The 26167-nt window shown below is 42.1% G+C and overlaps 2 protein-coding genes across 12 annotated transcripts in view; one reads left to right on the top strand and one right to left on the bottom strand.

Moving 5' to 3' along the window:
• The window catches only part of DOCK7 (dedicator of cytokinesis 7), a 110092-nt gene extending 101392 nt beyond the window's left edge, over window positions 1–8700 (top strand). For 7 of the 11 annotated variants that reach the window (XM_069788531.1, XM_069788533.1, XM_069788534.1 and 4 more), the window contains 7 exons: window positions 707–832; window positions 2220–2309; window positions 3035–3271; window positions 4226–4369; window positions 5251–5357; window positions 6414–6581; window positions 8178–8700. In XM_069788531.1, the coding sequence (XP_069644632.1) occupies window positions 707–832; window positions 2220–2309; window positions 3035–3271; window positions 4226–4369; window positions 5251–5357; window positions 6414–6581; window positions 8178–8220 (915 nt within the window). In that variant the 3' untranslated portion in view covers window positions 8221–8700. Of the gene's footprint in view, window positions 1–697; window positions 833–2219; window positions 2310–3034; window positions 3272–4225; window positions 4370–5250; window positions 5358–6413; window positions 6582–8177 lie in introns of all 11 variants that reach the window. The other 4 variants (XM_069788532.1, XM_069788536.1, XM_069788539.1 and 1 more) reach the window with 1 other exon arrangement.
• Window positions 8701–11661: 2961 nt separating this feature from the next.
• Window positions 11662–25124, bottom strand: USP1 (ubiquitin specific peptidase 1). Its single transcript, XM_069788544.1, has 9 exons — window positions 24968–25124; window positions 24469–24707; window positions 23173–23296; window positions 22710–22817; window positions 22015–22175; window positions 20822–21534; window positions 19511–19681; window positions 18170–18371; window positions 11662–13258 (listed from the first exon to the last, which is right to left on the bottom strand). Exons 2-9 carry the CDS (start codon window positions 24636–24638, stop codon window positions 12526–12528), a joined length of 2382 nt encoding a protein of 793 aa, XP_069644645.1. The 5' UTR covers window positions 24639–24707; window positions 24968–25124; the 3' UTR covers window positions 11662–12525.
• Between the last annotated feature and the right edge of the window lie 1043 nt (window positions 25125–26167).

A 26167-nucleotide genomic window follows, 5' to 3' on the forward strand; every position in this document is an offset into this window, starting at 1 on the left:
CAAATGGAAGCAGGTACATGATACAGTGGATTGCATCTGCTTTCACCAGGAGTGACTTTGGCCCTCTTTACTAGACGTTAGTTACTAGAAGAGAACATAACACCTTCCAGTTGACATGCTATTTAAAAAGCACCTGCGTGTGTGTGTGAGTGAACCAGACAATGACTTCGGCCCAATCCTGCAATTACTTGAGCGTGGATTACGGGGGCTCCGGTGTGGGTGATTTTCAGGGGTGTCTGTGTGCAATATCCTCCCTGCGTGCTGCAGGCTGTCAGCAGCTGGACTTCCCTGCGCCTGTGCCTACAGGCTACGGACCAGGCTAAGGGGTGTCTGCACAGGATTTGGAGAGCCTGAAATAATTACCCAAATGAAGGGACTTGCCTTTGGCTGTTCCTCAGAGACATCCAACACCCCCAGACTCCTCCTGGGGTGGGAAAAGTCATTGCAGGGTTGGGCTAATGGTCCTAACTGATCCATATAATTCCATGTTAGTTTATAATTTCATTGCGGTGTTTGCTGCTAAACGCATTCATGCTGAGTTCCAGGTGTGTTTTTTCTTTCCCTTCTTTCTTTCTATTTTTTTCCTTGTTTCTTAATTTCTTTTTTATTTTGCATAAATTCAGGAGTCTGCCTGCAGCCGTGCTCGGGGGTATGCATGTCTCCACACTGAAATAACCTTCTGTTTCTCCAAACCTAGGATGGAAAGAGGATGTTTGGCACCTACTTCCGGGTCGGTTTTTATGGAACTAAATTTGGAGACCTGGATGAGCAAGAGTTTGTTTACAAGGAACCCGCGATAACAAAGTTAGCTGAAATTTCCCATAGGCTCGAGGTGAGATAATTGTGGCTGACCTCAAATTCTGTCTGTGAGTTGCAGTTTTAACTATTGTTGCATCAGTTATTTGAGAGCCGCATTACCAAATTACAGGAAGCGGCGGAAATGAAAATCGTTGGGCAAAACCAGTGCTGTGCCTCTTGGAGACTGACGCAAGGCTGAGCTTAGAGAAACAAGTCACTTGGCAAAACAGTTTGTGGAGCCCCATGCAGTGACCCAGAGCTGGGCCTGACGTCTCCTGTCCTCTTGCTGGTGCCACCGCTGCAGGAGGCGGGAGGAATGGAGGGAGAGGAGTCCCACAGGTTTTCCCTGATCTTGCAGCAAGATCATTCGAGAATTTGTAGCACATCATCCTGTGTTTGCATTTCTCTTCAGCCGCCTGGTGAGGATATGATGACCTGGGCTTGAAAAAAGGTTGACATGTCTTCCAGTATCTGACTTTCAGACAGTATTGCATTTTGCTGTCATTTTGTTGCCTTCACATAGTGTTCCTCTACTCCTAGAGATTGAACCCTCTAAGGTGGCTGAATTTCAGAGCCCCTGAGGTGGGACATCACAGGTCTGAAGTTTGTTTCAGCGGTGAACAAGCAAAGGCAACTCTCGATTCATCTAACTGGGGCTTGGGTGCAGCTCCGGGTACCACCCAGTGACCATCTGTACCGTGTAACGGTTAGCCTGGCCTGGTTTTGTGCCAACTAACCTGTGTCTAGACAATGTCTTAACACAGTCTGGGGAACAGCATGGGTCAGAGACTGTTCTCATCTGTGCACGTATGAGGCTATCCCCAGCGGGAGAGGAAGAGTGTTCAGCAGCATGGGTCTGGGCCGTGCCACACTACTTGTTCGTAGGGCCCAGAGGGCAGACCTGGCCCTATTTTATTTGCTAGAACAGATCTGATGTCACGTTGTTGCTCACAACAATTCAGCTGCTGTCATGTTGCGCTGGAAGCAGCAGCGTTGTTTGAGGTTTAAGCCCATGAAACTGAGTTCAGAACCTGGCCATTCACCCAGCCCAGCAAAGCCGTGCTCTGATGCGGCACCTGATTTCCAGGCAGATCTCGTATTGACCCCAGTTTTCAGTTGAGCTCACAGACACACAGCGAGCTCAAATGGCTTGTTCAGAACCACGCAGCGTGTGTGCGTGCAGTTGGAAGGCTCCCGAGTTCTCCTGCCTTCCAGGGTGTTAGGCTTGTTTTTTCCTGTTGCCCCTGGAATGCGACTGATTTAATTCTCCTAGGTTCAGCAGATCACATTCAGCTCCGGCACAGCTACTGTTGAAGGCATGTGGAGCTTCGCCTCCCCTGAATATGCCTTTGTCTTTCCAACCCCCATCTCTCATGGCTGCATTTGACGTTTTCTTTCAACGCATTTGCTCTTGATTGTAGGGATTTTACGGAGAACGGTTTGGTGAAGATGTGCTTGAAGTGATTAAGGACTCAAACCCTGTGGACAAATGTAAACTAGATCCTAACAAGGTAAGAACCCAAGTACAGGTTTAGAAGTAGAACAGACCCTGAATGTATGCTAACATAATGGGACAAATCCTGCCCTGAATTTTGCCAAGTAGGCAGTGAAATCCACGAACAGAGCGTCTTGTGACTGCTTGGGATGAGAGCTGGGGAAAACCATCCCAGCAAAGGAATGCAGAATTAGCCAGTTCGTTCCCTGCCCTTGTAGTGGTTGGTGGGAAGGGAGGAGACGAAAGGACAGCAGAGGCCCAGGCTGCATTTGCCTTTCTCTGTAGTCTCTGCTTAGTGCAGGAAAGGAAGGGAGTTTGCCATTCGCTGGCCTCTGGCTTTTGTGCAGCTGCAGCATTTTGTCACTCTTGTGCCATGTCCTTTAAGCGTAGCAAAAATAAAAGGAGCGTGCCTAAGAAACAGGACTGTGGCTTAGGACAGGGCATTATCTGCAGGGAAAGGAAGGAGACGCTTCATGTGAAGAGCATGAGAGGAGAGGGGCAGTGAGCTGTGTTTTATCCAGTCCAGAAACTGCTGAGCAGCTACCAGCACCCCTGGTCCCTGTCAATGCGAGTGTGATTTTTCTGAGTAAAGGCAAAACCAAGTCCTAGTTCTTCCAGAGGTGGCTTCAAGAGGAAAGAGAGCTAGCTGAGTTATTTTACTGCTAAAAAGCAGGGTGCAGGAGTCGGCTCTTCTCCTCTGGACCCGTACCTCACTGTGCCCACCTGGGTTCCTTCCTGCAGGCCTACATTCAGATAACCTACGTGGAGCCGTACTTTGACACGTACGAGATGAAGGACAGGATAACTTACTTCGACAAAAACTACAACTTGCGGCGTTTCATGTACTGCACGCCCTTCACGCTGGATGGCCGAGCTCACGGGGAGCTGCACGAGCAGTTCAAGCGCAAAACGATCCTGACGACGTCCCACGCCTTCCCTTACATTAAAACCAGGATAAACGTCATTCACAAAGAGGAGGTGAGGGCTGTGCTGTCAGGGCCTTCCTGTGTTTGAAGGGAAATATTATAAAAGGCTAAGGGAAGTGGATGCTGCTGAAACTCGTGCATGATCTACTCTTGTATTTGTAGTTTAATACCATGGCCATGTCCCTTCACGCTGTCAGATTAACACAGATGCACCCTCCTGGCCATCACCAGCCTAGCTTTCCCCCCTCTGTTAAAGATGCAGGAATTCGGCAGAGAGCGAGAGCAGACAGTGCCATCGTGAGCTGCTCTGGTCATTCACTGCAATGACTCCTTCGTTTTGAGTTTAAGAATGCCTCTGAACTTTTCCCTGTTCCTATTCAACCTAAACTAAACCCAGACCGATTTAGTAATGCAGTATGTCCTGCCACCTCTTTCACCAGCGTATCCCGATCACAGCAGCTGGTATATGCAGGGGCCCTCAGTGAGCTTTGTAGTAATGCAGGTTGCTCCCTTCCATTCTGCTTGAACAGCGTGTCCTTTGCTCTGTGTTGCAGCTCACTTGCATGGCCTCAATGGCCCTAGGCCAGTGGGATCCTGAGGCTTTATAGAGAGAGTTGTCCTATAGCTTATTTTTCAAGGGTAGGTAGGAACTGATGTGATCGCTGGGACACAATGAAAAATGCTTAGGCACTGATATATAGAGCTGTAACCCTGGGCAGCTGGTTGCAGTGACCGCAAAGGGACACGAGTCTGCCCGCTCAGAAGCAATCCTAGAAAGCTCTTGAGTACCCAGATGTAAAAACACATTTAAAAATCAAACTTTTTCTTGATGTTCCTAAACCAAGACTGAGATGATGCGTTTCTGAAGTGCTTCTGTCCTGACTGTCAGTCCTGTTGGTGTCCTCTACCACTTCAGTGTGCCACCCCAAAGTGACCTGTGTGTTTCTGAAAGTCTGTGTCTGGTTGGCAGTCTCGGCCATAACAAGCGTACTCTATTCTTGCTTAGATCATTTTGACACCCATTGAAGTTGCCATAGAGGACATGCAGAAGAAAACACAAGAATTGGCTTTTGCAACCCACCAAGACCCTGCGGACCCAAAGATGCTGCAGATGGTGCTGCAAGGATCAGTAGGTACCACAGTAAATCAGGTGAGGATCGCTGTCTGAGCTGGAGACACTGGGCTAGTACATATCATTCAGTGCAGTGGATGCTCAGCATTGGGCCTTATTTCTAAATTATGTTGGATTTTTTTCCCCATTCAGTCTATGGGATGTGTTTAAGGTCACTGGTAGGTCTAGACCACCCGCTCTCAGTGACTTTGCCATTTGAGTAAGAGTCCTGAAAATGTGGTTAGATCTGGAAAGTGGCTGAGAGGAGACAGCCCTCCCTCGGTTACCTGCTCCTTCCTGGCGTTCACGGTTGTTTCTGCTTCCTTCTACTTCTCCCCTTTAAAAAAAAAAAAAAAAAGTTTTATTACTTTCCCTTTGGTTAGCCAGGCTTTGGTGGGTGGAAGTAGGATTGTGTCCTGTTGTGGTTTTTGAGCAAAATGGAAAGCAAAACTGGTAAATGGAGAAAAATTGAGGAAAAACTGAGGGAGTATGAGTAAAGCTCCACTAATGCACAAGCTGGAAAAAAATCAGCTGGAGTTTCAAGTTCTGGGTTGAGTTTGCAGTGCTGGCAAACACTTCTATGGTTCCATCTGCATTGTTTAAACTTTATCTTAGTTGTGAGCTGAGCAAACTTTGTCAAGAGTCCTTATAAGAGAAAAGAAGTATAGGCTCTCTGCATTTTCTCACACTGTTTTCCAAAAGCAGAGTTTTATTTAAAACAAACAAAAAAAGCCTTAAAGAGATTCAGTTGTGATGATGTTTGGTGATTTATGCCAGATTTACCAGCTGCAATTTTTCAAGATGCATTCTGTAAAGAAATGGTGCATTTTACGAATGTTTCTATGTGCAAGAAGTTTCTCCAGTAATTGGATGTGACAGATGATTTGAAGAAACTTACTTTTTCTCTTCTGCTCCTAAAGGGACCGTTAGAAGTTGCACAAGTTTTCTTGTCTGAAATACCCAATGATCCAAAGCTCTTCAGACACCATAACAAACTACGGCTCTGTTTCAAAGACTTCACGAAAAGGTATGGAGTATTGTCTTCAAACTGCCTGCCAGATGCAGTTATTACTACCACACCAGACAGAAACATGTACAGTAACACAGGGGGTATTGGGAGAGAGGAGTATTCATGTTGTAACTCCATCTGTCCAGTTTCCATATGCAGCTGTATTCCTCAGCTGCCCAGTTGGTTCCCTGTTTCTCTGGTGCTGCTGGTCCATGACTTAAGGGGCTGAAGTCATTCGGCTTTGCTGTTTATCAGGAATGAATTAGTGATCACAGTTCAGTTGTCAACAAGTGTTCCTGTTTCAGAAAACACAACTAGCCACGCTGGCACAAATGAACTCACAGCTTGACAGGGTCAGGAGAAACTGCTGAATTGGCCAGGAGATTTAATTTCCCTCTTAAGTGAATTTCTCCAAATAGAGTGGAAGCATGCTGGCAGAATTCTCAAGAAATGTGCTGCCTGCTCTGCTTTCCTCTTGAGTAATGCAAACTGCAGTCTCAGTCCAGCATCTTTTGCAAGCACTAAGGAATTAAAAAAAATATATATAATTGAAATAAAAATGTTCCAAGCAAATAGATCCAGTGGCAGCATAGTTTTCCCGTATGTAATAAATGGCATTGATGATACAGTTCTTTTCATATTCTTTGTTTAAATTAATTCTTTGCAAGTAGAAGAGTTCCTGATGAACATCTCAGTCTGCTATTTATTAATCTTTCCTGAGGAGAGCAGTAGATCTATCAGTCTTTAAATCCTCTTGGACTGGAAGTGGCTATGTGGAGATCAGCTTTTCATTTCTCTTCAGAGAGGATAAACGTAACTGGAGAGTAAATTAAAATGAAAAAGGAGTTGTCACTCTGGAAGTGAAATGGAAATTGGAAATATGAGACCCTCTCCTTTCCCCATGGACACCAGGTTGTTTAGCTAAGTCTTTATTACCCAAAAGACAAGACAGAGAAGGATATTATGTGTCATCCCAGAGGAACAGAATGAATTTTTTGTACTGTTAGATTAACAACTCTGTAGCAAGCAGGTCCTTTTTTACATGCCCAAGTTTCACAGGCTTTTGTTTTCTAGATGCGAAGATGCTCTGCGCAAGAACAAGAGCCTGATCGGTCCAGACCAAAAGGAATATCAGCGAGAACTTGAAAGGAATTATCACCGGTTAAAGGAAGCTCTCCAACCCTTGATAAATAGAAAGATTCCACAGTTGTATAAGGCAGTGCTGCCGGTCACTTGCCACAGGTGGATATTTGATTTTACTCTTTCAGCAGAGATAAAGAGGGTGTAAAACTGGGGGCTGGGGTGTCTGATCTTCCTGGTGAACCTGGGACGTCTATTTGTTTTCAATTACGGCTCTTTTGGCTGAGTCCATCCCTTTTCCCTTCTGTCCTGACATCAGAGCACATCCCCTTCCCAGCAGTTATGGTAGGTGGTGTTTGCAATGGTTCCTTTTGTTCCTAATCTATGACAATTTTTTTTTTTTCATCCTGCATCCCATTCTTTTTAGATTCAAAACCACCCTCAGTGTGGCAGGCCTTTGACACGTGTTTGTTCCCAGTGAAACTGGGATGAGGAGCTCCAGGGACAGGCAGGCTGGAAAAATAGTTAGTGTCTTCCATGCTGGAAGACCAGTAAGTTGTAGTCCGGGCTTTTTGTTCGTCTGCAATGAGACTGAACATAAAAACCCCACTGGGAATGTATGAAGCAGGCCAGAGCCCGTAGCACTGTAATCCCCTGGCACCAGCTGTGGCTGAGCAGGTTGACTTCGGGTACATCAAATTTCTAACAAGGCTCTGGCTCCCAGAATAGGGTCCGAGGTGTTTCCCAGCAGGTACCCTCCACGTAATCTTTGGCTTGACAACTCCTTTTGTGTCCCCTGTCAGCAAAGTAGGCTAATGCAATCCAGCAAGACTGCACTGCCCTGGCATCGTGGTCTCACACCAGAGAGTGGGGTGGAGTTTTTTTCTGGAAGGCGCTTTGTTAGCACCGAGCGGGATGGTGATGGTGCTTTTAACGACAGACCCTTTAGGAGATTGGTGTGAATGTGGAGTGCAGCTCATGTCCATGCCATTGGTTTAGGAGAATACAGCCCTGGTTTTGAACCTCTCCTCATGCAAGTGTTGTTCAGAGGTAAAGAGCGATGGGGAACATAAAAAATGTGAAAAGAGAAGCTTGGCAAAACTACGTTATAAAAAGAGCAAGACTTAGTGCTGGCTGAAGAAGGAAATGAGTGTTCCCAGCTCACACAGCAGTGCTTAGCGATGTTTCTGTAGCTGAATTTGGTGTCTGTCTGCTGAATACTGCAGAAAGGTGGCTTCCCTCATTATCATTCACGTACTGTGTGCTAGCTGTTCTCTGCTGGAGTCAGTTTTCACTGGCTGGGGATGGTGGGAGTACCAGTGCTTCCCTCCCCATCCGGGTGGGAACCGCACAAGCACGTTTGTCGTGGCGATTGTTTTCTAGTCTTGTGAAGTTCAGTCCGTGCAGGGAGTCTAATACAGGTATTCCAGGCAAATTCCACTAGAGATTTATTTGAAAGACTTACTTACTTAAATAAGACTTCAGTAGTGCAGATGGTTTGTGCTGCTTCTCTACGTACACATGAATTAAACTTTCTGTCAGCTTTCATGTCAGTAAACCTTGGGCAGTTGAATGATCCCAGACACAGAGCCAAAACCGATTCATTTGAAAAGCAATGAGTTAATGTCAGTGGACTTAATTTTTGTAGTAGGCAGCTGTAGAAAATACTGGAAATGAAGTACAGAATCGTTCATCTGATGAGGCTTCTTATTTCATCATGGAAAATATGAGCTCATCATTGTATTTTCTCTCCCTCAGAGACTCCTTCAGCAGGATGAGCCTTCGCAAAATGGATATCTAAACAAGTTAAAAACCAAAATAAAAAAGCACTTAAAATTAAGGTTTTGAAAAGAAAGAGCCTTGTTATCAGCGCTGGGAATCAAAGAAGTTTTATTGTGAAATAAAACTTGGACTTCATCCTGGACATCCCACACACCTCTTCCTCCATCAAAGTGTTCAGTGGCCAAAAATCATTCTGAATTGTCAAATGTAGACTTATCAATGTTTGAAAAAAAAAAAAAAAAAAATCATGACAGTGGTATCCAGAGTATTGGTGATAAGCTGTAAACTTACCTGTTTTTTAAGGCATTTTTATGACTCAAAGGTACACTAAACGCATTTACCTTTATTTATAGCATTACCTAATGTTAAATTTATTTACTTTTAGTTCATATATTTAATTTATATTAGGACCATAAGCAAATGCATTTTTGAAGTTTTTAATGTAGTGATGATGGTTATTTTGATGGTACTATTAAATATGTGAATGTTTACACTTTAATTCCCTGTGCATTGGACTTCAGAGCTTGCCATCCTTGGGAAAAAGGTTCAGAGAAAGGTAAGTCTTACAGTAACACTTCTTAACCAAGTGGTGATTTTTTTTATTATCCCTATCCTTTTCCCTTTGTAATTCTGAATATGAATTGCTGCAAAGAAAAATAATTCCATCTGTAGCCGTCAGAAGAATGAAGGCACATCTTGTTACCACCTTACCTCCTTCAGTACCAGTGGAGTTTCAGCATGACTTCTGCGTGTACGTGGTCATTTCCACCAGCTAGGAAGTCCAAACAGCACAGTAATCTCCTCATAACTTTGAATGTGCAATTCAGCTTAGCAGTGTACATGTGACTAGACTGCTTTTTGTGTCTCTTTTTCAATTTAGAAACTAATTTCACGGGGAAAAAGAACATAAAATGATATCACAGTTTTAGTTAAAAACTTACATAGAAAGCATTCTTTGCATTGTTGTTTATGTAAAGAAAAACATCTGGTTTACAGCAGTTTTGGTGGCTAACACAGCACTTCAAGGAAACACCAGAATTGGAGCTGAGTACACAACTCCTAAATCTAGTCCTTTATATTTTTCCTCTCTGTATTGAACAAGGTCCCTTGGAAGAGGTGGCATGTGATTAAACACAAGCTTATTCTCTCTCTATAAATACCTAAATATGCATATATATACATACATACGTGTGTGTATATATATAAACCCAAATTGGATAAATGTACATTTTTATATATATAAAAATATAAGAAAAAAAATGGGGTTTATACACGAGCTTTGAGCAAACAATTATACATAGTCACTTCCAATTTGTGAGTATTTGACTTGTGAAACCTAAATAGTTTTTACCTTCAATTCTAAGGTACACATTCCCGTATATTAGAAGGTGCTGGGGGGGTGGGGGTGTTTCTTTGGGGTTCACCCCCTTCTGTTTTAGCACTTGTAGCTGCAGCAAGCACCCACCCTTCCGCATCAGCAGGGAGGGTTTAGGGTGGGAAGGGTCGCTTTTATTTTTGATACTTATTTCAAGTTATTAGTGGCTGCCTGTCAGCGTGCTGGTAGCAGGATGGTTGTACTCTTACTGCTGAGCAGGTCTGGGAGCCGCCACGGGCTGCCCCGGCGGGATGGCTGGTACCCAGCAGGACAGCGCAGGGGAAGGGACAGCGGTACTTTTTGCCAATTTTTGCTCCTTCTCCTGTGCTCTTTTCTTCCAACAGCTCCATAGCAGTGGTGCTTTTCTCAGCGTGCTGGTCTCTGACCGTTTCCCTTGAAGACAAGCAATCCTGAACTAGTTCTGTGTTACGGGTTATAACATGGGAAAGCCTGCGTGGAGTTCCTTACGTGAAGAAAAACTACTTCTCTAACCTAAGCCTTTCCATTCCCCCGCTTCAGTTTTACTGGATGGCCCCATGTCAATGTAGATCTGACTGGTTTAGCTGTACTTACAGCTCGATAATTGCATAGAACTCGAGTGCAGTATCGTGGAAAGCCAAGATTGGGCAGCCACGCTTTGTTTTCCATTGCGGCAAACTACAGGCCATGTGCCATACAGGACATTATTTACTGTGGCAAGTGACTAGTTCAGGAAGGGTGGCAAGTGCTTTACTTGAGTAATTCTCCAAAAAGCCCACCCCATACTATCTATCCATATGCCAGAGGAGTGGTTTTTTTCATTCAGCATATTCCAGCTGATTTGTGTTTTCTGTTCAGCTGCCTACAAAGAATGTTTCTCTCCAGGTGCATAGTATGATGGAAGACATCTGGGTCTTCCTTCGATTACACTGTAGCCAATATTTTGTTGCAAATAATGGTATTTTGTTTCCTTGGAACATTTCCTGTTCCTGCAGTTGAATGAAAAAGATAAGTCTTGGGTCAAGTGTGGAAAAACAAACTTTCATTTGCAGGCTGAAATTCAGCAAACCCCATACTGCAGGCAGTAAAAAATAGCTTTCCGTAATGTGATTTGGCTACCCCTGCAAGGTAAGATTACAGGTTTGTTTGGGTTTTTTTAAATGTGGCTATTTCTTGGTTTAGAAAATGAAATTATTTATTATTGTGACAGTGCTTTGGGAGAGGTCTTACTGTATTTGTAATTCCAGATTTTTCTCCTCTGCAGAAGATAATTACTATGGGCATCTATTCAGCATGAGTTTATAAGCAACTCTAAATTTATAGTCCAGCCTTTCTTACACTGTTTTCTGTTGACAGTACAAGCTGTCTAAACTGAAACATACTTTGGTAATATATCATCATCTAGGATATACTGCAAAATCAAGACCTGTACAAAAACTGGAGGTCCACCATAACATGGAAAATACACTAAAGATATTTTTCATGAGTTACCTTAATGTAGTATAAACACTACAATAAAAGACTGTAAAAAAACCTAAGTATTGCAAAATAGACTAGGTAGAGGTTTCTAGGGCTTTTCCTGTAAATAAATTAATTTGTAATTGAAAAAGTTTAAATATATCCAGAAAACTAGGGCATACTCACATCTTGTGAATCTTTCCTTGTCTCTCTCTGCAGCAGCACTTAAACTCATTCCATCCATCCTATGACAGTAGAAGTAAACACGCATCCTACTTTGTGTCATATTCTTAAGAAAGATTTTAATTATCTGCAGTTTATAAGATTCACCTTAACATTTCAGCATCTAATAGATGATGTGGGATTTTAATCTTTAGTATTTAGTGCTAAGCATTTCACTCGTTTTTACAATAATGTTTCCCTTTCCCCTTGCCTCTGAACCTTACCTCTAGTCATCAAGTGCCTTCAAATTAGGATACGCTGTACAAGAATCAGTTAAAAAAAAACCAAAAGAATGTTACTTTTTAAAGCACTTTAAATCATCCGCTTCTCTGAGATAGTTTCCCAACCTTTTTGTAAGTGCCCAACCACTTTCACTTTCTGCTTTTCCCCTCTCCAAAGACAAAAGTCTGATCTAGTCATCTCAGATGTGTATCATAAATTTTTTATTTCATATATACATTCTTAACAAAGCATCAAAGCCAAATGCTTTTGTTTTCCCATATTTCAGTGAGCTCTAAGTACAAATTAACTGTTATAAGATCACCACTAAGTTCCAAATCCACCCAAACAGATATGCATATTAGAGGGCTTTACTCTTAAAAGTACAAAATTATTTTAATTACACTACACGCTCCCCCTGTTTTGAAGTATTAATCACACCTATTTACATTTTGCCCATTCAACACCTATGCAACAAGATGCAAATTAGACCATTCAAACATTTCTATTAAGTTCAGTTCCTTCCAATACACTAAACAAGGTTACAAGACCCTTTTCTCGTGCTTCGAGTTTCACCGAGCAGTATAGAACTGGATAAGGAGAATAAACCACGTCGATTACCCAAAGACTAAATATGAAGTATTACTTCCCAAGTTACAAAAATACACAACTTCTGATGAAATTTGCTAGTTAATATACATTTACTCCAGGATATGAATACAAATAACTTTTATTTAAAAAAAAAAAGCTAATAATACAATAGGCATGTCTGAGACCTAGAGTTGTGTTAAAACCACTACCGTGTACTGTAGGCATCATTTAGGAACTATACAAATAGGCATTTCTAAAAGGTAATATCACTATTCTCCAGCATAAAAGTTATTACATGAGTTAAGTTCTATGTTGTGGTTTGTTAATTCAAGTTGAGCCACTTACACCAAACAAAAAAGACCAGAAACATTATGATCCAGTAGCTTCAAAAACAAACAGCTGCTTCTTCCAGGTAGTTTTGATGCAAATCAGACCAATAGGTGTATGCAAATCCCTAGTATTTACAGTCAAAATACAGTATCACTCTACAATTTTCTTATAAAACAGTAGGTAAGGAGTTGATGTAGATGACGATGTTGGAGAAAGAGAATTCAGAAAGTCCTTTTCTTCTGTAACCTTCACTTCAGAATCATCAAAAAGCAACCACTTTCCTTCATACTCTTTCAGGCTCTGCAGTATGTACAGAGCTTTGTTTTCTAGTCCATTGGAAGCAATACCATTTTGCTCGCTGTGTTCCGTGCCGCACTCCGCGCTCCCGTTAGTACTGCTAGACTCGGGATTTCTGTTTTCAGTAACTACGTTGAGAAACTTCTCAGGGTTAGCTGGTTTGTTGTTGTACAGGTCACAGTCAGACTTGCTCTTCTGCCCCCCAAGAAGTCCGATAGCTTCCATATTCTTTTTGGTCAGAACTTTACCCGGCTGTGCGTTTCCATTGACTCTAAAAGAGACTTCACCGTCGTCGTAGTCTTCAGCAACAGTTCTCGCCTCCTCCTCATTCAGTGGTTCTGGTTTAATCATTTCGTACATTTGGTCAGTGATGAAGTTTCCCTTATCTAACTCTAGGCTATTAAGATCTGTAATTTTGACAGAAGCTGTGTAGTGTCCACTGCTAATTGTAATGCCGCTGTGCATTACCACTGCAAATAATCCATAGGTGTCATTGGTCGGCTTTGTGCTCCATTCTTCTAGTGACAGTTTGAGAGGTGTCAATAAGGGAGTGTTTATCTTGGATAATCCACCATAGCAATCAAACCTTTAGAAGAAAGATAAAGTTAAGACCTCTTGCCACAACAGCTCACAATAAATACTGCTTTAAGTGGCCCATACATTGTATCTATATTCTTTTCCTTCTGTTAAAAAGACATGGGTGATCTGAATGTGAGAAGTTGCTCACTTTTCAACTTGCTTATCATGAGCATCTGTCCCAGGCACCCCTTTCAGTAAAGATGTTTTTAGGAGTATGTATAATGTTACATCTTACAGCCTAGTAACTATGTATTCTAATTATTTAAGAGATTCCCCTTTTCTAAAGTGTCAACTAAAGTTAAGTTTTAAATAGTGACGATAAAAGGAGTTAACTTAATTGTTCAGTTATCATTTATGCTTTTATGCACGAACACTTGCACTTCTTCCCAGACACCATCCTGCATTTCAAATTAAAACAAAACAAAACAAAACTCTTCAACACCCAAGGTTGAAGTAAGGGTTGGGTTGTTTGTTTGGTTTTTTTTTTCAAAGCTTTGAAAGAGTAATTTACTAAATAAAGGAATACAAATTTATTTTACATTCAAGTAGCTTTAATGTCACTCAGAAAAACTGAGCAAGTAATTTTTCTCAGATCTTAGCGCACTATAGTATACTGCCAATGGTTATCTAAGGATGAGTAAGTTACTAACACTTTCTTATTACTAGGGATTCTTCCTTAACTATGCTATGTTATTCAGCTTTTTAAAAGAATTATCTAGCTGATTTACTTTGGAAAAGCATCTAGTATTCCATAAATATTTAGCATTTTGTTCATAGTGCGCAAATTTACAATAAGAAAAGTTTTAAGTCCTTTCATTACAATAAGGATCTTCTAAAGAGTTTGAGAAGAAAGTAAGTGTTGGGACTTCTACATTATTGTGTATTAACCTCCTTGAATGATTCTGATCTTACATGATTTACATATTACATCAGCCCAGTTTAATTAGCCCCTTTATTTAACGATATGTTATGATGTCCTAATAGATTTCAGTGATGATTCAGTCTTGCTCAACTGTTAAGGTGTTGTAGTGAAAAAATACAGGGGAATGTAGACAAACCCTGTAAAACTTACGTTCCAAAGCACTAACTACTATTATTCAACTTGCATTTTATCATAAGGAAGAATAACTATCTTTAATCCAAGGCAATTGTAGATATTGCGTAACAGTATAAGCCTAATTGCAGTAACAGAGTATTACTTTTGTTTTACTGGGTTTAGTTTTGATTCTGCTGCGCTTCTAAGCATTTCGCTAATGTTCACAGCCATAACTCTTATAAACATAAATACATTTACACACACACAGCTGTCCTCAGTCACTCAAGTCTAACTAATTGAAATCTCATTTTAGACCTAGCCTTACCATAAACATTTGACTACACCAAAAGAAACACAAAAGAGCATATCATCAGGAATAATAAAACTTAAATCTTCTGAAAATCCCTATTATTAGTAGCCAGAAATAGAGATATTCAGAAGAGAGTCAAGAAGCAGAGAAACTGCTTGCTGATACTCTAGATCAGAAATCCAGTTCCGCTCAAGCACACTGTGACAATCATATTAACATAAAACATTAAAAAACAGGCTCTACCTTTCTTCTGAATGAGATCCAGCATCAGAAAGATTTGGAGAGGAGGAAATAAGAGAGGAAATCTTTTCCTATTAGCTTTTTGTTCTTCTTAATGATAAGAATCTGAAGACAGAAAAATTGCATGCCAAATACTCTGCCTCCTCTGACTGATGCACAGTAGTTCATACACAACAAACTTGATTTCTGCAACTACATCTTTTGAGGCCATAAATTAGTGGAACTTTACCCACTGTACTGAATTAATACCTCAAGTTATTATAGACCCTTAAAGACTTAAGCTATTTTGCTGCAATGCTTTTAACACATAAACATGTGAAATACTCAAAGATTTCCAGTGGCATAAGCCCTGCTGTCACTAATGAGCAAACGTGACTGTTACAAAATGTAAAGTAAGCCTTTAAAAAAAATAATTTTGTTTTAAAAAAATCACCTGCTCTTACCTGATACCGTTTCACAAGACAAAAAAAATCTAATTTTCTCACCAATTGTTAAATTTATATAGTGAAAATGCTTAATTAGATGTTACCAGTTACACATTTCTTCTTAATAGCTTCCCAGTCTGAGCACACATGGCCTAGCATTCCCCGCCTCCCCCCCACACACACACACTTGCCAAAGAGAATTACTCATCCCCAGGCAAGCAGATTTTCACACTGGCTGCTTTATTTAAAAAGCCAAACACTTTGCAAGCCAGCATCTAGAAAAGATGAAGCAAATCCCTACTAACTGTAAATATTTACATTACCATTCCCCTCTGCTTCATTTCTCTTCATTTATTGAAAACTCAGTAGAGCACAACTGAGAAGCAGACAAGATTTCAAAATTTTTATGGGAGCTAAGAGAAGTTGCATGAAGATTCCTAGTTTAAAAATCTTAGTTTAAGGCCAGCAATATAGTCTGTTATTACTTTTAGGGCAAACCATTGCCGCCTTGTCTATGGAGAGAGTAGTAGTTTTACAATAAATATTACAAGTTTATGTAAGTCAATGGGGGGAAGCTTCATCAAAGCTCATTGTTCAAAAACTACCATAAGAGTGACTCTGGATACTATGGAGTAAGCCAGTGCTTTGGTTTACTAGCCTTGGCTCTTCCTCACTTGATTTGCAGCTGTGCTTTATTACTCCAGATCAAGCTGTTTAGAAATGACATGGTTTTGTCCAAGATAAAATGTCCAAGCCAAAAACTGGGAAACAATCTTCTAAGCAGTTTCAGCTTCATCACTGACTCCAGTTCTACATCTGATTTTTCCACTCTTAATTCCTTAATCTCTGGCTGCTAGCACTTGGCAGAAAATGTATGACATGATTCAGAGGACACATGAGGAACACTACAAGAGACTGGATTCAGTCTGACCCGGATATGGGTCTGAGTATTTTTGAGCAAGGACCTGAAGATTGCCAGGACAGAAGAAGAGGTAAGTGATTCAGGAGACGGCTGGTTAACCTGCACGCTGCAAGTACTTCTTCATAACAACAAAAAAGTAGCAAATGTAGGAGCAAACTGAAGACAATATTCAGGTTTCCTTTCAGGTGGCCATCTCAGGTTGTATTTTTTTTGAATAGCCTATAATCATACCAGGATACCCCTCACATCAAGGGCTACTCAACAATAGCATTACAATTTTTAAAAAGCGTGCACCTTCGCCTTGTTGTGACAGTCAAATATTACATAGAACAATGAAAAAGACAATTTTCTGTGTTATGGTCCTAGACTTGTATGAAGAGATGTTAGCCGACAATACAGAGGAAGCTTCCTTTCCACTTTCTCAGTGGACACTAGATACTCCTAAAAACAAATACTAAAAACAGGCAGAGCGAGAACTGTAGTTTTAACAATCTTGGCAAACTACCTGTAAAAGTATCTTAATAGAATCCTCGACAAGAGTTATTTTACAAATCTGATTTATACTGACCACAGTTATCAGCACTTGTTTATAGAGCGTCCTCTGACAAGTCATCTGTCAACTTACATTTTCTATCTGTATACTGCCAAAGGTCCTGTACACTTCCAGTTCTAAAATATATTGGTGACACAACTAAGTTCCATGGAAGACTTCATGCGTTAGACTTCCTGCTGGCAAGGTGGCTCTGAAAGTCTAAAGCCAACCAACAGGGAAATGCAAACCACAGGGAACCGGGTGGATAAAAAGGCCAAACTAATTTGTGCCTGAATAACTTACTGTACATCACAAAGCAGCTCAGTGTTAAGTCTCTGAACTATGCCTAGCCATCAGGTTATAAAACACAGGCTGCGACAGAGTAGTACGTTTGGCTCTCTGGAACAGATACCAGCTAGGGGGATGCTGAAACCAACACAAGTTTATCTTCTTTTGCTGCATCTGGCAAAGTTAATGCAGATAGCGAAAGTTACGTTTTAGTGAATACCAGGAGAAGCTGAAAATACAGGCCAAGTCTGCAAACGTTACTAAAATGGTATGCTTACTCTCAAAAACGCACTTGATGGCGTAACAATTTTCTGAAGGATCTGGGGTAATATTTTATAGTTAACGAGAAGTTTTTCCTGATGAAGCCTTCTGTCATTTTTTCATTATTTGAATCTCAGTGGAGAAATAGCGTTTACTGCAAAATGCTGTGCATAAAGTGTCGTGGCATTGTTTCATTTGTGTACAGTACCGTAGTAGGGACAGAAGGGTTCTTCTGGTTGGGTTTTTTTTTTTCCCCCCTTCCCAAAGGAAATCCCTAAATTCTTAAGTATGAAAAAAAGGTAAAGAACACTCTCATAAGAATAATCTCTTTCAAAAAATCAGGATTCCTGCAGTATATAACATCAAACTGATTGCTCAGCAGTTGAACATCAATGACATTGATACTACTGTATTTTAAGGGATTTCTGTATCATATGTTAGATCTTTAAAATGTTTATCTCCTGAATTTTTTTCCCAAATTTTACTACTCATGTTCAGTTAGAGACCAAAGTACTACTAGCTGTGACCATAAAATTCAGTTTTGTTCTCACTACTTGTTCTGCTAACGTACTTAAACCTGCCTCTCAACTCACACAGACAGGTGATATTAAAAGTAAAGTTTTAAGAAACATCAGGGTATCAGGCTGTTGTAAAAATATACATAGAACAATTTTTGTTAAGAAGTCTTATGAAAGTATATTCTCCCGGAGATAATTTCTGCCACTACTTGTAACAATAGAAAGCCTTTATGAAATTAGGGGCCACGTCCCACTGATTTAAGTTAATTTCAATCTAGAAATCTGCTTTTGCTTTTGGAAAAGTTACAAAACATTTTCACCTCTTCTGGTAAGACTTCCCTTCCAACAGCACACCGTTTTGTAATATAGTCAATCTGCATACTCACTCTAAGCCACTAGCAGCAAAGCACTTCAAATGAATTGTTATAACTTCAGGCATTTTATCGAATAAAAGGCTGCGTTCTGCTTCTGTGTAATGATGGCAGTTTTCGCAGAAATATTTGTCCTCTCCCACAATCCTTTCCACTGACGCAAACTGTGAAATTGCCCATTTAAGAGTCTTCATTTCTGTTTTTGGCTCTGGAGAAACTATAAAAGAGAATCATTACATTCACAGATATGCCATTATTTACATTTCCAATGCATCCCACCAGAATAACAACAAAACAAAATACGTCAACTTAAGACATGTTCAAAACCTAACTGTCAACACTGTAAAGAACACTCAGTACGTATGAAACAGAAGTTGTATTCAAATTTTCGAAGCATTTCAGGAAGTGATGAAAATATTACTTAATGGGTATTATTACTTAAAATCTACGGTCTTCCCAAAGCTTGTCTCTGGATTGCATGTACTAATTCTGCTGCCATGTCTGAAATTGGGTGCATGTATTTGAGACCAGAATTTCACTCATTAAGGCAAACTTCCAAAATAACCAGAAAGTTCCCTTTCACTTTCTACATTTTGCCTCCCCTGACAGCTTCACACTACTGAGGACAAGATCGCCTACACTGTTGGGAGCATTTTACATATGAACACCACCACTCACACTTTACTCCGAAGTCCTTCAGCAAAACAGGGAAGGCAAAAATAGTAATAGCTGCTCCAAATTAAGTCCATGGGAACTAAAATGAATTTATTTAAAGCTCTGGATTTCAAAATGTATTGATGCCATGCTTACTTTTGAAAATAGCTAAAAACTACGTATAGATCACAAAAATTTGTGAAAGATACCAGAGGACTAACATTTACAAACATAAAACACACTATTAAGGTAACGACAGTCTAAAATCTGGAAAAAATAATTTTTTACAGTAGATTAACAAGAAGAAGCTGCTTTCTCCTTTACTTTTGAGAAAAAATGCAGATGTTTCTTATAAAATGATGAAAAAGCAGAAGAATTTCTCATCCAGGAAGAAAGGGAAGACCCAAATCAAAGAAAATACCTATTTATAAGCAGGAAAACATGTACGTAAGTGAAGGACTGTAAGCAGTCCATGTTATGCATTAAGATCTGAAACAATGTTAATACTGCCCGGATCTGTCTACGTTATCAGTGCTGTGTTTCCAAAGCCTAAAGTTAATCAGGACAAGATGTAACAGAACAGCCTCTAATTTTAACCAGCGCAAGCAGGAGCAGTGTTCCTTGATAACTACAGCACTGTCCTTCCTCAATGGCTGGCTGAAGCACAAACATAGATAGCAACCCCTTCCGATAATTACTTACTTTCAGAACTCTCTTCAGTTTTAGAAAGTTCATCTTCTTGCACTGGAACGCTGATGTCCTGAAAATCTTCTCTTCTTTCAGTAAAGCACTCGCACTCCAAGCATCTTGTTCTCAGTACTAACTGGCCCTGGAACAGTTTCTCCACTAGTTCAAAAACAGCCAGCTCTGTACCTAGAGAAAGTATATGCCAGATCACTTATCAAAATGCATTTTATTCAAAAGACATTTCAGAACCTGGCTATCCTTCTTGGAAAATCACTGTGTTACAGGTGTGGCCTTTTAGGGATTCCAGATAGGAGTAAAAAAAAATAAAATAAAAAAATAAATTTAAAAAAGCTGCTTATCACATGCAATTTTCACAGTATCATCTACTTGTAACCAAACAGGGAGCCTCTTTCTCTTGGCCCTCAAACTTCAATTTCTGTTTTAAGATCAGGTTCTTGTTTCATACGTGAAGTGTGACCGTGTCACATTCTGGAAAATTTGCGTTTGTCATCAATGCACTGCCTTCTTAGTATGGACTGTCAGCCTCCTCAAGGAACGTCACACTTGTGTTTTTGTGACTGGCTTCTATTTATTCTCAGTCCTCTCCTCCAATACTTTCTAAACTTGTTGGCCAATTTTAGTCAAATCTGCCGAAGAAATGCAGATCTCGAAAGATTCTGCATTCCTTCAAATTTTTATAAAAATTGGTAGGTGGATCAGAAAGAAAATTTCAAATTAGTAAGTACTGAATTCATACCAAGGCCCTTCCCTCAACGGGTGTCTTGTTTCATTTACACAAAGAAAATCCATACCTGCCAGCGAATTAGTATATATAGTACCTCTGTGTCCTTCCTAGTTATTGGGAAGGCTGGAAATATGGAAGGACTAAAGAACAGGGAGGGAAGGAGAGGATATTGTTTGTAAAGACTTGGGACACAAAGCCATAGCCAATGGGGTTTGATTCTGTTTGCTCCTGGCAGTAACCTTCCTTTACATCTTGAATTCACTTGCTATTTCTATGGATAACAAAAATTAGTGATAATACAAGCCTAGTAATGTATGTCTTTTTTTTTTTTTTTAGATTGTACAATGATTACACAATGTTAGAGAAATACCTCTTAAGATTTAAGCTAAACAGGTCAAGTTATAACAAAAATTACAAACGTGTATAAAAATAAATTCCCTTTCATAAAAATCTTTTCAATTCCTGAAAATGTAATTTTGTATTTAGAGAGCGCTGCTGGCTATGCAGTCTGAAGGCTGACTTCCCACGCATAGTAATCTCTTAATCATACCAATTTTAAGCCCATACACTTGTTCACCAACCTTCCTTTTTTGGTTCTTTTTCAGTTCCTTTTTCATTATGGCTTTCCACAGGAGACGCTGGTTCCTGGTATTCTTCTTTAACGTTGTTACCATTTTCACACTTGACAGGCGGCTCTTCAAGCTCACAGTCATCATATTCTTTCCCTGGGTCTTTGGATCCCAAGTTTGTAGTTAACTTTCCTAGACTATAAAATTTAGACAGAATACTAGGCTGTTTGCATGAAGATTTTAACCAGTTTAATCTAAGCCGTGACTTCTTCTGTGTTGGCTTTGCACTCTCATTTTCACTGGAACACTTGGCAATGGCATCGGTCTGATTTTCTAGCTTTTCTCCTGTTGCTTTCCTCTTTGACCTGGTTTGTCTTTGATTTTCTTCTGCTGCAATCTGCTCTTTTGATACTTTGGATTTTTTCTTTGCGTTGCCACCCTCAGCATCGCTTTTTCTTTTCCCATTTCCTTTGAGTAGCTTGTCTTCAGCTGTCTCTCCGACGTGGGTACTTGGTACATTATCCTCCTCCTCAGCAGGGTTGCCAGTTCCATTGCTCTCGGTATTAAGTTTTTCCTCCAGTTTAGCTGTAGGCTCTTCCACGGGCAGTTTATTCAATTCTTCCTTCTTCAGTAGCTGACATGTTTCTTGAATGTTACCCAGGATACACTGCAGAACTTCCTGGGCATCATGCTGCAAGTAGCCTTCATACATAGGGTTGAGCTCTCTATTAAAAGTAAAGGAGCAAAGCAACGAAGAGTAGTTATTCTTTGCTAACTGGCTAACGTGATTTGAGATTCAAATTAGGGAGTTTAGATATAAAAGCAGGGGAGGATCCTCTCCAGGCCTAGAGAGAAGCCCCCTCTGTCACAGAAGGTACCTACAGCCTTGTGCATTTAAACACGCATTCAGTTGCAACCCTGTAGTGGTCCTCCTCAGGTCAAGGAGAATACTTACATATGTAAGGCTAAGTACTGTTTTAAATCCATGTCTGGATTTAAACTATATTATCACAAAATGAAAATTTACTTCCAAACTTATGATACCATAGGGCTAACAATAAACACAGTGAACTTACTTCCTATGATGATGCCCCAAATTTAAGACCATCTACCTCCCACAAGCCTCTTAATGCTGTGCTCTACTGTACAATGTCCTCAAAACTTCAAGTGAAAATTCCAACAATGTGTTTTAAGATAATTTGTACCTAAGGGTATTCAGTAGCCTTCGTGGCTGAGTAGCAAGTTCATCTGTGTATTTTTCTGGATTTAAGAGAAAGCTGGCTTGAAGCTGCTCAACTGAAAGAATCAATGAGTGCAAACTGCAGATTAGTTCGTAACTTGCCAGTGGATCTTCTTTACAATTTCCCTGCAATAACAATATAAAAAGAATAAAAGTATTTCCAGTTTCGCCTGTAACAAGTTAAACTTTTTCTCTCCTGCCCTCACTTAGTTTTCTAACAGACATTTGACAGATTGTTTTTCTCTGCTATAGGAAGCACGTAAGTTTCAGACAACATACTGCTCTTTTGCCCCTAGAAAACAAATATAAAAGCCAGAGTAGCCGGTACAAACCATCTTTGCGCAAACTCCAATTTCCATCCACTCAAAGTAATGTACCATAATTATCTTAATGTCAGAAACATGATGAGGTATCTTCTCGAATTTCTTCTGTTAAACTTATGACTTGTACTTACAAGTTTACCGACACTCTGAACACTCAAGTTTGAACACAAGTTCAAAACAACTCAAATGTTTTCTTTATCTGAAATAGCACTGTAGAAAACAATACTGCAAAACTCCTGGCAAACAGAAGGAGTGACAGTTAGTTTTCATTCCACTCCTGGCACACAGCCTCGCTTGCAAAATCAGAAGTAAAGGAATGTGTAGTAAGATATGTTACCTTCTCTGCTTTTTGCTCTCCTTCATCCTTCAAAGATTCTTTCTTCTTTGAAATGATATTATATAAATGTTTCACTCCAGTTTTAAAACCAGGACAAAAATATAATACCTGAAAGCAACCGTTTAAAACAAGAGAATAATTGGTAAAGTAAGAAATTACTCAACATACATATCCACATTTACGATCAAACTAGCTTTGCATCTCCCAAGGCTGCTGCACAGCACACAAAGATGCAGGATTATTCATAGCAGGGAGGTGCCCAGAGTATGTAAACTGAAAAATGACCCAACCAAGGCAACCTACGGTGCACACGTTTCCTGAAGTATCATCTTTTTTTCCCCCACTGTAATCAGATTCCCTTCATACTACATCCAGACATCTATGCCACATCAAACTGCGAATCTCATCCACTTGTGCTTAACAAAAAGAAAACCATCTTTGAGGCCCCTGAACATGAGCTTACCTGAAGTACGCTGTTAAGGTAACAAGTGTTACCCAGATTGTTCAAGCCCACAAAAGGCAACATGTTGTCTTTTTTCTCACAGCTAACGAGCGTGGGAGGCTGTGCTGCAGGAACAACCTGATCACTATTAAGCAGAGAAAACAGTGCATAAGAGGCAATTTTTGAAAATTACTCCTTCTGGTATGCATGCACATCCCCCTCCCAGCCATCTACCATCTCAGAGCTATCTTACAGAATTAATGCCCAACATACACAGATCAAAATCACGTCAAAGCGTTTCTGAGAATCTCCGTATGGCTACTCTGGGCACTCATATACAGACTGCTCAACTGTAACACCTCTTCAGCAACCTACACAAAACTAGACAGGTTTACAAGAAGCAGGCAAATCTGCTGTTAGTTCCAATACATATTTTACAAAAAAATATCAGGAGACCGATTTAAGGAACCAAAAAAGTTCTCCTTCAAATACTTTTGTATGGTCTTTGTTCGTTCCTAAGGCAGCGCTAAGAAAAATGTCCCTAGCACATATTTTCTGTTACTGTCCCCTGCTCCAGATTCACATCACTTCATTTCTGGATGCAAACCAAAAGGATAAAAACAGAAAAAAAAACCCCAAAAACAAACCAACCAAGAAAAACCGAACCAATGAACCTGGTACATTATATACAGTGATAATGCACCATACTGACACAACAGAACCAAACCTTAAAAGTCTCCAACACGTTTGTAATTGACCATGATTAAGCAATTTCTCCCATTTAAATTTCCTCACTAGCTGCAATGAAATGAGTTGACAGATCTGCTCAGGGCTTCAAACACCCTAACGAACGACTGTAAGCAGCGCAATCGATTCTTTTACTTGCAGCAGAAATAACCTTTAAAACACAATATTTTTTTATTAAAACTTGTTTTGCAAAACCGCTACATTTTACCATAATTTTGACGATTCGGCACCAGAATAACTAGTTTCAACTTCAAATAAGCTAACTTCCTCAAGTTATTACAAAGTTTGTGCCAGCCAGCTAAACATCCACAGCATGGCAAACTTGTTTCCTTAGAAGCAAGCAAGTTATAGAAACCCGTTGCGGGGAACGGCTAGCTCAGTTTGATTAACTTGGCTCTGGGGTTTACTCGGCGCGCGTTGAGGCGCGTACTTCTGCGAGAACATACAACTCAAGCGAGCGGACGGAGCAGCGTGGTTCATCCATTACACCAAACGCAACTCTCGCTCAGCCAGCGGGCGACTTTCGCGATACAACCAGCAACGCTTATTCGGCGCGAAACTCTTACGCACATCTCGGAGCCTCTGAATTCTGAACTCTTTTGCTCATTTTCCTGGGACTCCGTGAAATCCAGCGCTCTCTTCGCCTCCTTCTTCTGGAAGAGCTTCAGCGAAAGCCGGTTCTTCTTCGAGGGGCTCCCTCTCGCAGGCCCGGTGCTGTCACTCGGTAAAACCCCAGGCATCTTTCCTGGAGGACAAGCGAGCGGGAGAAGCGGCCGGCCCGGCCGGGAAGCTGCGCTGGCCGCTCACACCTGCCACAAAAACACACAAAAAACACCACACGAGTCGCCATCTACTTTCGGTCCGCCGAGCGCCCAACGGGCGCTGAAGCACACCGCGCCCCCGGAGACACCCCCCCCTCCGCCCGCCTCCGCCGCCCTCACGCTCCCGCCCGACGGGGAGGACGGAGCGGCGGCACCCGGCCCGGCCCGGCCCCCCCCGCCCCCGGGGAGCGGGCCCGCGGCCCCGCGGGGAGCGGACGGCGGCCGCGGACGGAGCCGCCTCCCCTCACCGCTACATGTCGGCGCGGCGCGGGCCGCCGCCGCCGCCCGCCGGTTGCCATGGAGACCGCGGGGCGCCCCGGCGCCGCTCTACCCCACACCACGGGAAACTTGGCGCGTTTTCCGCGCCGCCAGGACCCGCGCCCTCACCCCCTCCTCGCGCCCAGGCGCTCGCGGGCGCCCTCTCTAAACGCCGGAACGGAAGACGCCGCCGGGAACGAAGGGCCATAGCGACCGACGGACCGTCTGTAACCCGCCGGCTTCCGCCGGTCGAACGACGCTTTTCTACCGGCCCGCCGGGCAGCGCCGGCGCCGCGACTCCGCCGCCGCCTCCGTCAGGCGGTGCGCCGGGCAGCCCGCGGGGTCCTGGCTGGGCGCGCGCGGGCGCCGCTAACGGCCTGGCCAAAGGGCTCGGGCTGGCGAGGGGAGGGGAGGGGAGGCGGCTGGGCTGAACCATTCCGCCGAGACACCCCCCCACACACACATACACCCCTTCTTCTTCAGGCGGTGGATTGGCCCCGCTCTAGCCCCGCCCCTCCCCGCCTCCGCCAATCACAGCGGGAGGCGCGCGGCCCATGGCGGCGCCGTTCGAGCGGGGCCTGAGGTAACGGCCGGGGCGGGAGTTCGGTCCCGTCCCCCCCCTCCCCGGTCGCCATCGCCGCCCCGTAACCGGCCGACACAGCTCAACCGGAGCCGGGCGGCTGAGGGCGGAAAAGCAAAAGCGTCTAAACGGGGCCGGTGCGGCCTGCGGGGTCCTTCAGGCCGCAGCGCTGTCGGCGAGCGAGGCCCGTGGGCTGGGGGGGGCTGGAAAAAATCCTGGTGTGGGGATCGGTACGCTCGCAAAAGGTGGCGTGTGGGAAAATGTTGTAGATTATTCCGTTCTGCTCTTTAAACTGGGCCCTGCAGAGAACTGGCCCCCTGACGGGACGGTACCAGAAGGTCAGCGGAAACCTTTATGTATAAACGACGTCCGAGTAACTGGGGCTGGCGGTGGTTGGGAGTAAATATGTTTATTGTATTGCCACATATGTGTGGCAGCTATAGGCTCATCACGCTGTTTACAAAGGCCCCTTTCCACAGAAAAGCTAAGACTTTTCTTCCCCCCCCCCCCCGCCAGGCTAACAATACGTTTTTGTTTTAAAGGAAAAAATATTTGACTGTCAAACTAATGAGAGGTTGTAAAATACATCTTGTTACCTCTGGAAATGTAT

The sequence above is a fragment of the Haliaeetus albicilla genome, chromosome 8 (genome assembly GCF_947461875.1).
Source record: "Haliaeetus albicilla chromosome 8, bHalAlb1.1, whole genome shotgun sequence".
NCBI classification, from domain to species: domain Eukaryota; kingdom Metazoa; phylum Chordata; class Aves; order Accipitriformes; family Accipitridae; genus Haliaeetus; species Haliaeetus albicilla.